This window comes from Nansenia antarctica, assembly GCF_963989245.1.
Source record: "Nansenia antarctica genome assembly, chromosome: 7".
NCBI lineage: Eukaryota > Metazoa > Chordata > Actinopteri > Argentiniformes > Microstomatidae > Nansenia > Nansenia antarctica.
Genome location: NC_137677.1, coordinates 41007062 through 41020510, shown reverse-complemented (window position 1 = coordinate 41020510; position 13449 = coordinate 41007062). Strand labels below are relative to the sequence as shown.

The following is a 13449-nucleotide window of genomic DNA, read 5'->3' as shown; positions in this document are numbered from 1 at the left end:
GACCAAGAGCCTCCAGGGCAGCTCCAGGTAACCAGTCTGTTTTTTTTATTTTATTTTTTACATGTGCTTAAACTACAGATTGTAAGCTTTCAAATGATGTGTCATACATTGAAATCGGAGAAAAATGTAACAAGACAGGCGTATTTGAACGCTGCTAACAGCTAGCGGCTAACAGCTAGCGGCTAACAAAGCACATCGCTACGAAGGTCTGAACTGTATTGTCAATTCATATATATCGCTATTCCCCCAAAAGCTTTTCTGTTTGGAATGTGGATCCCTCTCTCACCCCCCCCCTCCCTGCCTCCCTCTCTCACCCCCCCTTCCTGCCTCCCTCTCTCACCCCCCCCCCCCCCCCCCAGGGCGCTGGTGAAGCTGCAGAGGGAGGTGATCACCGTGGTGACGGCCTTGGAGCAGAAGCACCTGGCCAAACACAACCTGCTGCTGGCCTGTAAGATCCAGGGCCTCGACATCACCCTGCTGTCTGGACACCTGGACGACGTCAGCCAGGTGCAGGTAAGATCCAGGGCCTGGAGGTCACGCTGCTGGCAGGGAACAGGGACCAGATCTCTGAGATGCAGGTAGGACAGAGAGACCAGATCTCTGAGATGCAGGTAGGACAGAGAGACCAGATCTCTGAGATGCAGGTAGGACAGAGAGACAGAGAGACAGAGACGAGACCGGTGGCCCAGCTGTATAAACAGTTAAAAACAAAGTTAAGACTGGTCTTGGGGCGGCTGGGGTTCAGGAGGTAGAGCCACTGTCTAATGATCGCAAGGTTGGCAGATCGGCAGTTCGAGCCCCGGCTGGCCACATGTCGAAGTGTCCTTGGGCAAGACACTGAACCCCAAATTGCTCCCAGTGAGCGGGCCGGCCGGCGCCTTGCATGGTAGCTTGCTGCCATTGTTGTGTGAATGTGTGTGTGAACGGGTGAATGAGAGGCCGTTGTAAAGAGCTTTGGAATAAGGCGCTATATAAGTCAGTCCATTAGATGTCTAGGTATTCCATACAGTGGGGGAAATAAGTATTTACCATTTAGCATTAACAACAGGCTGTCACCACCTGACCCCTGACCTCTATGATGCTGTGGTTGTGTCTGCAGCTGGACTCTGAGTGCTCCTGCCCCTCCACCATGGACGTCTACGAGAGAGAGGCACGCATGGTCATCGACTACTCTGGCCTGCCAGAGGAACTGAAGGTAGGGGGAGGTGGAGGTGGCTGGGTTACTGTTAACACGCATGGTCATCGACTACTGAAGTTAGGGGGAGGTGGAGGTGGTGGGTTACTGTTAAGCAGGTAGAGAAGAAGGCAGGTGGAGGTGGCTAAGACACACCTCTTCTCCCTGGCCTTTGACCTGAGGTGAGTCTGCCTCCCGACAACTGCACTTTTCTGCACTTTTATTTCTGCACCTGTTGTATTCTGTACTTGACTTGTGTCACGTGTGTTCAGGGTCTAGCAGGAGGGGAGGTGGAGGGCCAGCTGGAGAGGCTGGCAGCAGAGGCGTTCTGTGTGTTATAACAGTGTTGTGTAGTGTGTTGTAACAGTGTTATAACAGTGTTGTAGTGTGTTATAACAGTGTTGTGTAGTGTGTTATAACAGTGTTGTAGTGTTTTATAACAGTGTTGTGTAGTGTGTTAACAGTGTAGTAGTGTGTTATAACAGTGTTGTAGTGTGTTATAACAGTGTTGTGTAGTGTGTTATAACAGTGTTGTAGTGTGTTATAACAGTAGTAGTGTGTTATAACAGTGTTGTAGTGTGTTATAACAGTGTTGTGTGTTCAGGGTCTAGCAGGGGAGGAGGTGGAGGGCCAGCTGGAGAGGCGTCCTGTGTGTTATAACAGTGTTGTAGTGTGTTATAACAGTGTAGTAGTGTGTTATAACAGTGTTGTAGTGTGTTATAACAGTGTTCTGTGTGTTATAACAGTGTTATGTGTTCAGGGTCTAGCAGGGGAGGAGGTGGAGGGCCAGCTGGAGAGGCTGGCAGCGGAGGCGTCCTGTGTGTTATAACAGTGTTATGTGTGTTATAACAGTGTTGTAGTGTGTTATAACAGTGTTATGTGTTCAGGGTCTAGCAGGGGAGGAGGTGGAGGGCCAGCTGGAGAGGCTGGCAGCGGAGGCGTCCTGTGTGTTATAACAGTGTTATGTGTGTTATAACAGTGTTATGTGTTCAGGGTCTAGCAGGGGAGGAGGTGGAGGGCCAGCTGGAGAGGCTGGCAGCGGAGGCGTCCTGTGTGGACCTGGCTCTGCAGCGCTCCACGGTGCCCAACCTCAAAGCCCTGGACAGGATGAGGGAGGTCAGGGACCGCTTCCAGCTGGTGACGGACGGTACGGCTACTCTGGATGAAGCAGAGAGACGCCTGTTCACAAATTAAATGAGCATTTCTCTCCACGAGTACGCATACAGTGGAGAAAATAAGTATTTCACCCCCTGCTGATTTTGTGAGTTTAACCCCTTACAAAGAAATTAACAGTCTATCATTTACCAACGTCTGACTGCTGTGCTTGCCGACAAGGGTTTCTCCACCAAGTACTGAGTCATGTTTTGCTAGGGGGTGAAATACTTATTTTACTCAATAAAACACTTTCCCTTCAACATTCATATTACGTGATTTTCTGGGAATTCTTTTGATATTCTGTCTCACTGTTGAAATGAACCTAACATTAACATGATAGACTGTTCATTTCTTTGTAAGGGGGTAAACTCACAAAATCAGCAGGGGGTGAAATACTTATTTTCCCCACTGTATGTACTGGAACACTTCAAACCGGTGTGTTTTTTGTAGTGTTAAGCCCTATTTGGAGGACATGATTAGTATTACCTAGGGACCTCTGGTAATTTCTAATAATTACGGAGACGGTCGTCTGCGGTCTAAATCCCGTGCCATGTCCGTAAAACTTCACAGTTTTGACCATGTCTCCCCTCTGTCCTGTGCTGCAGCGTTCGAGGCCAGCACCAAGGCCGCCCGGCAGCGCCACCAGGAGTTTGAGGAGGTCAAGGCCCGGCGCTTCCGCCTCTTCAGCCAGTGCTTCGAGCACGTGTCCACGGCCATCGACCAGATCTACAAGCAGCTGTGCAGGAACACCAGTGCCCAGGTGAGACCAGGTACACCTCTCACACTACAAACAGCTGTGTAGAACACCAGCGCCCAGGTGAGACCAGGTACACCACTCACACCTCACACAGCCGGGGCGGCTGTGTCTCAGGAGGTAGAGGCTGTGTCTCAGGAGGTAGAGGCTGTGTCTCAGGAGGTAGAGGCTGTGTCTCAGGAGGTAGAGGCTGTGTCGCAGGAGGTAGAGGCTGTGTCTCAGGAGGTAGAGGCTGTGTCTCAGGAGGTAGAGGTGTCTGTGTCTCAGGAGGTAGAGGCTGTGTCTCAGGAGGTAGAGGCTGTGTCTCAGGAGGTAGAGGCTGTGTCTCAGGAGGTAGAGTCTGTGTCTCAGGAGGTAGAGGCTGTGTCTCAGGAGGTAGAGGCTGTGTCTCAGGAGGTAGAGGCTGTGTCTCAGGAGGTAGAGGTGTCTGTGTCTCAGGAGGTAGAGGCTGTGTCTCAGGAGGTAGAGCCGCCGTCTAATGATCGCAAGGTTGGCAGATCAGTGGTTCGAGCCCCGGCTGGCCACATGTCGAAGTGTCCTTGGGCAAGACACTGAACCCTAAATTGCTCCCAGTGAGCGGGGCCGGTGCCTTGCATGGCAGCTTGCCGCCATTGGTGTGTGAATGTGTGTGTGAATGGGTGAATGAGAGGCCGTTGTAAAGAGCTTTGGAATAAGGCGCTATATAAATCAGTCTGTATAAGTCAGTCTATATAAGTCAGTCTGTTTACCATTCTTGGTCCTGGTTCTCTCTACTACCCTCAGGCCATCCTGAGTGTTGAGAACCCAGAGGAGCCTTACCTGGACGGCATCAACTACAACTGCGTGGCTCCGGGGAAGAGGTTCATGGCCATGGACAACCTGTCTGGAGGGGAGAAGGCCATCGCTGCCCTGGCTCTGGTCTTCGCCATCCACAGGTTTGTTTGTTTGTTAGTTTGTTTATTAGGATCCCCGTTAGCTAACGCCATGACATTAGCTATACTAGTCTTCCTGGGGTCCGACACAACAATCACATTTGGACAATTGTCAACATTCTATACATACAGACAATTGTCAACATTCTATACATACAGACAATTGTCAACATTCTATACATACAGGCAATTGTCAACATTCTATACATACAGACATCATAATAACAAAAGAAAGGAATAAAATAACAGGTAACATCAGGAAGGCAGACATTCACAGGTAACATGGGAGGCAGACACAACACCCATGTATATGTGTTGTGTATGTTGATGGCTTGTCTGTCAGGTGCGTCATGTGGAAGAAGACCACAGCGGAAATAAGTCTCTGACTTCTCTGTGTTTTATCCTCATTAGTTAGGGTTAGGGTTACACTGTGATTTGATGTTTGTGTCTCTTTTTAACTTAAATAAATCTAATCAAATCAAACCCAAGACAAAATTGTCATTGTTGTATATATGTTACGGTACATGTGGGAAAGCGGTTTATGCCGTCATTTTACGGCACATGCTAGCATAAACCGTCGACTTGGTACATGCTAGCATGTCCCGGGAAATGCCACCATAAATCGTTTTCCCACATGTACCGTAACATAGATATTTTGTCTGTCTGCCTTCAAGTTTGTTGTTGTTGCTAATGACTTCTCTAATGACTTCTCTAATGACTTCTCTAATGACTTCTCTAATGACTTTCCTCTCAGCTTCCGTCCTGCTCCTTTCTTTGTTCTGGACGAGGTTGATGCTGCTCTGGACAACACCAACATCGGCAAGGCAAGACATGTTGATTATAACTAGGGTTAAGGCTTAGGGTGAATCCCAATTCACCACTCCGGCTCCGTTTTCACCCCTACGGCTCCGTTTTGCGCGTTCACGTGTAGCCGTAGTGGCGTCCCAATTCATTACTCATTTAGGGTTAGGGTTAGGGTTAGGGTTTTCCATGGCTCCATTTGGAGCAAATCTTGACCCTCGTTCGATTCGGAGCCATGAGACTCCCTTCCGGCATGCATTGCGAAACATCTACAGAAATGTTCTTTTCGCTCTCGTAATACGGAAGCGAGCCTGAAATGTCATTTACTTTTTCTGGAATTACTTGTAATGAAAGACTTGAAAAATTATGATAACCATCGTATTATCTTAGTTTAATGTCATTTCAATGCATTATAGAACTTTTCTTTACAACAAGCATAAGAAAAAAAGATCGCTATTATGCCGATATTGTGCCTATGCAAGGAGCGCCCCATGGAAGCGTCAAGCACAGCCTTCCCATAAGGAGCGCGATTCACATCGAGATGTACATTCCTGTTTAGAAATAAAAGATTACCTGTGGCGTTTGACAGCGGATGATGATAGACATATTTAATGTGAAGTTATCTATCTAACGTTAGGCTGATGTGTGCATGATAGACGCGCATGACCTATGTCCATGTTTTATTTACAGCTATGGCACGTATTAAACCAAAACAACCCGCAATCCTATCCGAGCAGTTGTTATTATGTAATATTGTTGATGGGTTATATAATTTAATGTTATTTCAATGCATTATAGACCTTTTCTTTATAACAAGCATAACAAAAGAAATCGCTGTTATGCCGAGGTGCTTAACATAGAAAGTTCCACAGTCCAGCGCGCTTGGGACAGCGGGCAGGACACCGGAGCGCGTTTGTCACAGGCTGACGCTGCCCCGGCGTCAGTCCCATGGAAGTGTCAAGCACAGCCTTCCCAATAGAAGTAAATCGGTGCGCGATTCACATTTCAGAGATGTACAATCATGTTTATTTAGAAATAAATTATTACCTGTGGTGTTTGACAGCATGATAGGCGTGAATTCCCCCCCCTTGGTGGTATATGACGCTATAGTTGTTATTATACCAAAACAACCGGCAATCTAATCCGAGCAGTTGTTATTATGTAGCCTAATATTATTGATGGATGTGCCATTTCTGATGGAGGGCAGTGAGTGGGAGACTCATCAAGGACATGTAGTTAATTAATAACAGCGGCTGTTTCTCCAGCGTTCCTGTCACATCGGATGTCGTAACGCCATAAAAATATATGTGCTGTTATATGTATATAAATGACATGTTATAAGGCTGATCTGCGCATGATAGTGCTGCATTTTGACATATTTCATGTTTCCGCCCGTTGATGGTATATGACGCTATAGTCAGTCCCAATGGTCCAAAAGTCAAGCGCTTCGTAACACAGACGGGGTGAATTTTATGAATGAAAGTGAAAGTTCTGTCACAAAACGCTGTTACGTATCCTCACACATTTTTAAGTGGGTATACGGAAATCCTTGGCCTTTCCTAGTGGGTATACGGCGTAGTCCTGCGTATCACCTAGTCCTAGACTACACCACTGGAGCACAGGTTTCATACAGGTTAGAGCTTATTCTGTCATGGTCTGATAATGAAGCATTGTTCTTTTTTATTTGATGACTTGTTTGATCGATTGATAGCGTTCAAGTTGTGAATGAATTGCGAGCGTCAATGCTTTTCTACGATACTACGTGTAATGTCACTTGGACATAGAATAATAAGACACTTGAGTCTGGGTTCAACAAAGGTATAACCAGTTAACTTCGGTTCTCTCGACACCTGTCAGTCACCTACTGGTATATCATGAACTCTCTCTAAGGCGCATGCGCTGTCCTGACTATGAATTAACCCATTCATTACACTACGGATGACGTATTAGTCGTGAAGGGTTGTCCCATTTCCCCCGGGGAACCACTACGGCTATGGCTCCAAAACGAGTGACTCCAAAACGAGTGACTCCAAAACGAGCCGAAGTGGTAGAAAAGAGAATCGGGATTGGGCCTTAGTGTTAGGGGTTAGGGTTAAGGCTTAGTGTTAGAGGTTAGGGGTTAGGGGTTAGGGTTAGGGTTAGGGATGCACCGAAATGAAAGTTCTTGGCCGAAGCCCAAAACTTAAATTAAGGAAACACTTGGCTGAATACCGACTAATGCGTATCGGCAGTTTTTAATTTATTTAGCCTTTTTTTTTTAATGCTTGTATGAGGTTGTTCGATCATGTCCATGCTGTTAAAAAAATAATCATTGGGTCATCTGGCATTCAGTGTTTTATCTCATAATCTATAATGTCATGCGTGGAACAGTGGTGATTGATTCATGATGATGAGGAGGATGGTAGTGTAGTGATGATGAGGAGGGTAGTGTAGTGATGATGAGGAGGGTAGTGTAGTGATGATGAGGAGGGTAGTGTAGTGATGATGAGGAGGATGGTAGTGTAGTGATGATGAGGAGGGTAGTGTAGTGATGATGAGGAGGGTAGTGTAGTGATGATAAGGAGGGTAGTGTAGTGATGATGAGGAGGATGGTAGTGTAGTGATGATAAGGAGGGTAGTGTAGTGATGATAAGGAGGGTAGTGTAGTGATGATGAGGAGGGTAGTGCAGTGATGATGAGGAGGGTAGTGTAGTGATGATGAGGAGGGTAGTGTAGTGATGATGAGGATGGTAGTACAGTGTTCATAACGTCCCTGGGGCTTCCCCCGTCTCTGCAGGTGACGTCTTTCATCAGGGATCTGTCCAGGGAGAACCTCCAGATCATCGTCATCTCTCTGAAGGAGGAGTTCTACTCCAGGTCCGACGCTCTGCTGGGGGTTTACTCTAAGGTACCGGTCCACTACGCCCATCCAGTGGGTCACTCTCTCTATAAGCCTTCTCTTTACACTTCCTTATGTTGGTGGCTCTTGTGGTGCTGGGAGTTTAGACAGCTGTTTGTTTCCAAAGTTAAGAGATCATAAAGTGTATGATGATAACTTCATCTGTTAATCTACCTATCCCTTCAATAAGTAATGTATGTTGTTGTTGTTGTTTGTCTCATGTCTGTCTGTATTTTGTCATAATTATACTCTTTATTATTTTGACACTCTGTTGTTATGATTGTGATATTATGTTGGGACGCTGTCTAAAACAAGATGACACATCTCAAGGGGTTTATCCTAATAAAGACATTTAAATGTAAATGTTTTATTTCTATTCTCCCTCTCTTTCTCGCTCAGTTTAACGACTGCATGTTCAGCCGCATGCTGGCCTTTGACCTGACTCCCCTGCCTCTGAATGAAGACAACGAACAGGAGGGAGAGAATGCCGTGTGAGAGAGGGAGGAAGAGAAGGAGAGAGGGAGAGAAGAGGGAGAGGAGGCCATGTGAGAGAGGGAGGAAGAGAAAGAGAGAAGAGGGAGGAAGAGAGGGAGAGGAGGCCATGTGAGAGAGGGAGAGAGAGAGAGAGAGAGAGAGAGAGAGAGAGAGAGAGAGAGAGAGAGAGAGAGAGAGAGAGAGAGAGAGAGAGAGAGAGAGGGAGAGAAGTCAGATGCAAGAATTCAGCTTGTGCCTTTACACCTTTAGAGTTCATTCTGTTTCTCTTCTGGGAGACAGTTCTGTCTCAGTCTGCTAAATGGCAAAAAAGAAAAAAGAAGCATTTATAGACATGCTTTTATGTTATTGATGTGTTATTATGCATTTATGTTCTAAATGTGTCCATTTATTTCAAAACCAATGTATTTCGTTTTATTATATATATTGTACTAGTGATAAATGTGTAATAATACATTAATGAATGGTTTATTACAGCATGGCTTTATTTCAAAGTGCTTTTATGGTGTGTTCTTTCATTTTTTGTGGTGTTTTAATAATAAAATAACACAAATAATGTTTTGAATGATTAATGATTTTAATAAAGGTTAAAAAAAAAACACAGTACACTATAATACATTTAAAATAAGAGAAAAAAGACTAAAAATAGACTACACACACAGCATTTACAGTGGCTTTCGCGTAAAGTTTTATCTATGATACAATCGATCCAGAGACTCCACCTGTGAATATACTATGTGTATTTGTGTGTGGGTGTTTGTGTTAGATATTTTCCAGGTCCCTTTGGTATTTATCTGACTGTGAATAGAACAGATTAGTTTGGGTTTTTTGGGCTCTAGGCTCTGTGAGGTATGTTCTAGTTCTTTTCCCTTTCGATTTAATTTGTTCCTAATTCAGCTTTGGGGGGAAATTGGGCATTATGTTCTAATCAGCCACCGATCAGCCACACACACTCTCTCTTTCTCTCACACATACACACAAATAACTGGTCATTGCTTGACTTAGTGGGTCAAAATATTTTACTTCAGACATCTGTTTTAAGTGCCGAACCCACCTTGACATTTTTGTGTCTGTGCAACTGGCTGCCTATCAAACCTGAATCACAGAGGAGATAATACATTCAGTCAGTTCAGATCTCAAACAAGGTCACCCTGCAGGAACATGAAGGGAACAAGGAGGTCAAAGCAATGCTTTAGGGTTAGGGTTGCAAAGCAATGCTTTAGGGTTAGGGTTGCGTTTGCCGTAGCTGTTTGCTGTTTCCGGGTTCAGAGCACGCTGGCGTCAAGCGTTGTGATTGCCGCTTCTGTCCCCCGGTCTTGTCTTTTGTATCCTGTTTTTTTTGTATCCTGTCCTGGTTTCTTGTTTTCGCCGTCTACCTTGTTTTGTGTGCCCGTCTTCCCCCGGAGGTCTCCGCTTTTTATTTTTCTTCTTTTCTTTTCCAAGTATTTTTGACTTTTCGCCGACCTCCGCTGCTTTCCCCACCGCCACCTCCCGCCTCCCACTGCCTCCACTACCGGATTACAAGTATCCATCGCCTCCGCTACCGGACTACAGTATCCATCGCCTCCTCTACCGGACCGCAGTATTCACCGCCTCATCGTTCCTGTCCCCCGGCTCTGTGTTGCTGACCGACCCGCTGCGCGCCGCTCTCAGACATCGCTAGCCTGGCTGTGCTGTGCTATTACCCCCGTCCCGGGAGGTAGCCACCACTCCCTCCCCGGCTCGGGGGTTGCCATCTCCGCAGGTGAGTGTCAGTCCTTCCCGGCCTTCACTCACTACTGCAGGTTTTGGTCGCTGGCATGGCACGGTTAGGCTGGCTGGCCGCGCGGGTTCAGTCCCAGGCTGGCAATACAGATGACAACAACAACTACAACACCACGCTGTCACTCTGGTCCACTGCCTTGTTTACACAACTCACTGCCCACCAACTACTAGTCACTCCCAACCTATCCACTGAACTGCTCCCATCTGTACTCTGGTTTCATCTCCAACTTGGACTCACCCTCCTGCTGCTCCTATCGTTTTGCCCTGGACCCCCGCCCACCATACTCACCTATACTGCCACTGACCTTCACTCACTGAACCATAACCATCGCCTCACTGCTGCTGCTGCCACCGCCGCCACCAAGGCAGGCATTCTCCGCCGCCGCCGCTACATCCACCGAGGCCCCCAGCAACATCGACACCGGACTCTACACCACCCTGAAGGCACAAACATCCCCTCATTCTGGACTAACTCTCGCTCACCTGTCATCACCCCACACCGCACCGCTGACCCCTCAAACCTCCGCTCTCTCCCTCCTGCTCCCCCATCCATCTCCCTTGCACTATTGAACACTCGCTCTCTCTCCAACAAATCCCCTGTCATATCTGAACTGATACTGGACAACAACCTGGACATACTTCTCCTCACTGAAACCTGGCAACAACCCTCGGACTACTACTCACTCAACCAGGCCACCCCCCCTAATTACACCTACATCGCTAAACCCCGCCTCTCCAAGCGAGGGGGTGGTCTCGCTGCTCTCCACAAACTCACCCTAACTGTCACTGTACTGGACCTCAACCTCCCACCCATGTCATCCTTCGAATACCTCGCCTTTTCACTCCCCAACTCCATAACTGCACTTCTACTCTACCGCCCACCGAAGCCACACCCCTCTTTTCTGTCTGATCTTTTGGCTTAGACAGTTAGTGGGCGGAGCTTGTGTCTAAGTGGGCGGAGCTTGTGTCTAAGTGGGCGGAGCTTGTGTCAAAGTGGGAGTGGCTTAGACAGTTAGTGGGCGGAGCTTGTGTCAAAGTGGGCTGAGCTTGTGTCAAAGTGGGAGTGGCTTAGACAGTTAGTGGGCGGAGCTTGTGTCAAAGTGGGAGTGGCTTAGACAGTTAGTGGGCGGAGCTTGTGTCAAAATGATCTTTCATTTGCCAACAAACGACCTACCTAGACTGTACGCAGTTTCACAGACAGTATTGCTTTAGGATGAAAAACAGAAATCGGTGCCAGAAAGTCCCAGTCACCCAAAAATCGGCACTGTGAAGCGGCATAGGGGTCCGGTCGCGTGCCCCGAGTTTCGAGGCGCTAGCTCAAACGGTCGCTCCGTGGCGCCCCCTTTAATTACGGATTTCGCACTTACTTCAAAGCTCCCCGTTTGGGCCACGAATGGCCGATCAAGCCGAAACGTTGGGTAAACACTTGTCTCACCAAGATGTTCGACATATGTGAAAACCAGACCTCTAGCTCTCACTCAGGTGGGGAGTTATGAATTCTGGCCACAGGGGGCGCCGCAACCGAGTCGGGGCTCGGATATGTGTTCGGCGGGCCCGAGCCGATTCGGAAAATATCTGAACCGTGTCTGTGGCACTTACGGTTGCTGAGCTAAAGTCCTTTAACCTAGCCCACTAGGCCGGAAAAGCCTGAATTAAAGTGGGTGGCTGCTGCTGGCGTACGTTTGGGCCCAGGGAACCAGCCACAGGTGCTGTGTAGAGAGGGTCTGACTGGCCGCTGTTACTGGGAGGTAGAGAGGATGGGGGGGTGACGCTGGTTTAGGAGTGGCTTATAAAGGAATCAACAGGAAAGCAGAGGGTAAAGACTCTGAGCTGGGACACAATGACACATCCTGGAGCCTGGAGTGCTCAGATGGTTGTTACACCATCAGGAACAATGATATTACAATCCGTCTACCTGCACCCTCCTCCAGCAGAGTAGGAGTGTATCTGGACTGGCCGGCCGGCACTCTGTCCTTCTACAGCGTCTCCTCTGACACACTGACCCTCCTGTTCACACTCACAACCACCTTCACTGAGCCCCTCTACCCAGGGTTTAGGGTGGGGTGGGGGGCTGGAGACTCTGTGTCCCTGTGCAGAGTAGAGAAGTCTATAGAACAGTGAAACTCAATGGTGGCCCCCCAGTTGACGAAATGATTATGGAACCTTTTTTTCTGTTTTATTTTGTGTTTTATATTTTCAAGATTGTTGTGATTCCACATTGGACACATATACTGTACATGTTTACCTGCAGTTGCTTATGTTGCTTCAGAAATGAAACATTGATGATATTAGTTAGGAATCTTAATCATGTATGAGTGTAATTTTATCGTAGTGTATTATTGATGAACAATGTTTTGGCCCTTATGTCATATTGTATCTGTCATATTGTATCTGTCATATTTTATTTCTATTGCACATCGTGTCTGTTTCTATGCAATACAAATTAAATGGATCAAATGTAAACACATAATTTCTTTCCAAAATAAAGGCGTGATTTATTTGTTCAAAGCTCCTGGTACAGTATTATATGGCAGAGAGGACAGATAAGTGCTTCAAACAGAGTGTACACTACTTAGGTGGTTAGTTCTACTGTACTCGAACAGAGTGTACACTACTTAGGGTGGTTAATTCTACTGTACTTGAACAGAGTGTACACTACTTAGGGTAGTTAATTCTACTGTACTTGAACAGAGTGTACACTACTTAGGGTAGTTAATTCTACTGTACTTGAACAGAGTGTACACTACTTATGTGGTTAGTTCTACTGTACTTGAACAGAGTGTACACTACTTAGGTGGTTAGTCCTACTGTACTTGAACAGAGTGTACACTACTTAGGTTGGTTAGTTCTACTGTACTTGACCTTTTCAACACAACAGCTGTTTCTATACTTTAGAAAGCAGAGGAACCCGATGTTAACAAACTAAACCATCCAGTTCCATCTTTCCTTGGTGTGCTGTGTATTACCCACTCAGAACCCCTAGCTTTTAGCTGTTCAGCTCCTACACCATTTGCTGTGCTTGTACGCACCCTTAAACAACGGTTCACGTCTGTGCCTGCCCTCCAGGGCAACGTCCAACCCCGGCCCCCCTCTTCCCCTCCTAGTAGCCCCCTGTGTTCTTGCCCTGCTATAGGCCTACACCCTTTTAGTGTTTTTTGTTTTTCATTCTTGCTACCTGTTATGTTTATATTGTAATAGAGTACTGGTATGTTTGAGACGCCAGCCTCTGGTCCAGTTCATTCAGGACCTTTCACTGAAACCACTAGTTAAAAAGTGTAAGCTAAGTGTAAGTTGCTGAAGCAAGCCCATGAATAAGTATGTCGAAGAAGACAATAGTTGGACTTGCTGAAATAGGCCTCACTAATAATAAGCATTAAGCAAGAACAATAGTTGTAATGGAAAACATTGATTTAAATGTTGATTTATTTCAATGTAACGTTTCAAATGAACTGCAGAAATAGACCATCATCAACATGGCCTTGTCTCACACGTTTGCATGGACAGTCTCCATTGCAGTACC

At 46.7% G+C, this 13449-nt stretch overlaps 1 protein-coding gene across 1 annotated transcript in view; it reads left to right on the top strand.

The window, feature by feature from the left end:
- Positions 1-12050, top strand: part of LOC308161835 (structural maintenance of chromosomes protein 1B-like) — a gene marked incomplete at both ends in the record, with an annotated part of 23671 nt that extends 11621 nt beyond the window's left edge. The window contains 13 exons of the mRNA XM_080535913.1: positions 1-27; positions 360-513; positions 1100-1195; positions 1447-1506; positions 1779-1823; positions 1935-1994; positions 2168-2321; positions 2935-3089; positions 3846-3997; positions 4749-4818; positions 7572-7682; positions 8073-8164; positions 11861-12050. The exon at positions 1-27 is cut by the window's left edge and continues 86 nt beyond it. Coding sequence (XP_080392039.1) covers positions 1-27; positions 360-513; positions 1100-1195; positions 1447-1506; positions 1779-1823; positions 1935-1994; positions 2168-2321; positions 2935-3089; positions 3846-3997; positions 4749-4818; positions 7572-7682; positions 8073-8164; positions 11861-12050 — 1366 coding nt within the window. The remainder of the gene's footprint in view (positions 28-359; positions 514-1099; positions 1196-1446; positions 1507-1778; positions 1824-1934; positions 1995-2167; positions 2322-2934; positions 3090-3845; positions 3998-4748; positions 4819-7571; positions 7683-8072; positions 8165-11860) is intronic.
- Between the last annotated feature and the right edge of the window lie 1399 nt (positions 12051-13449).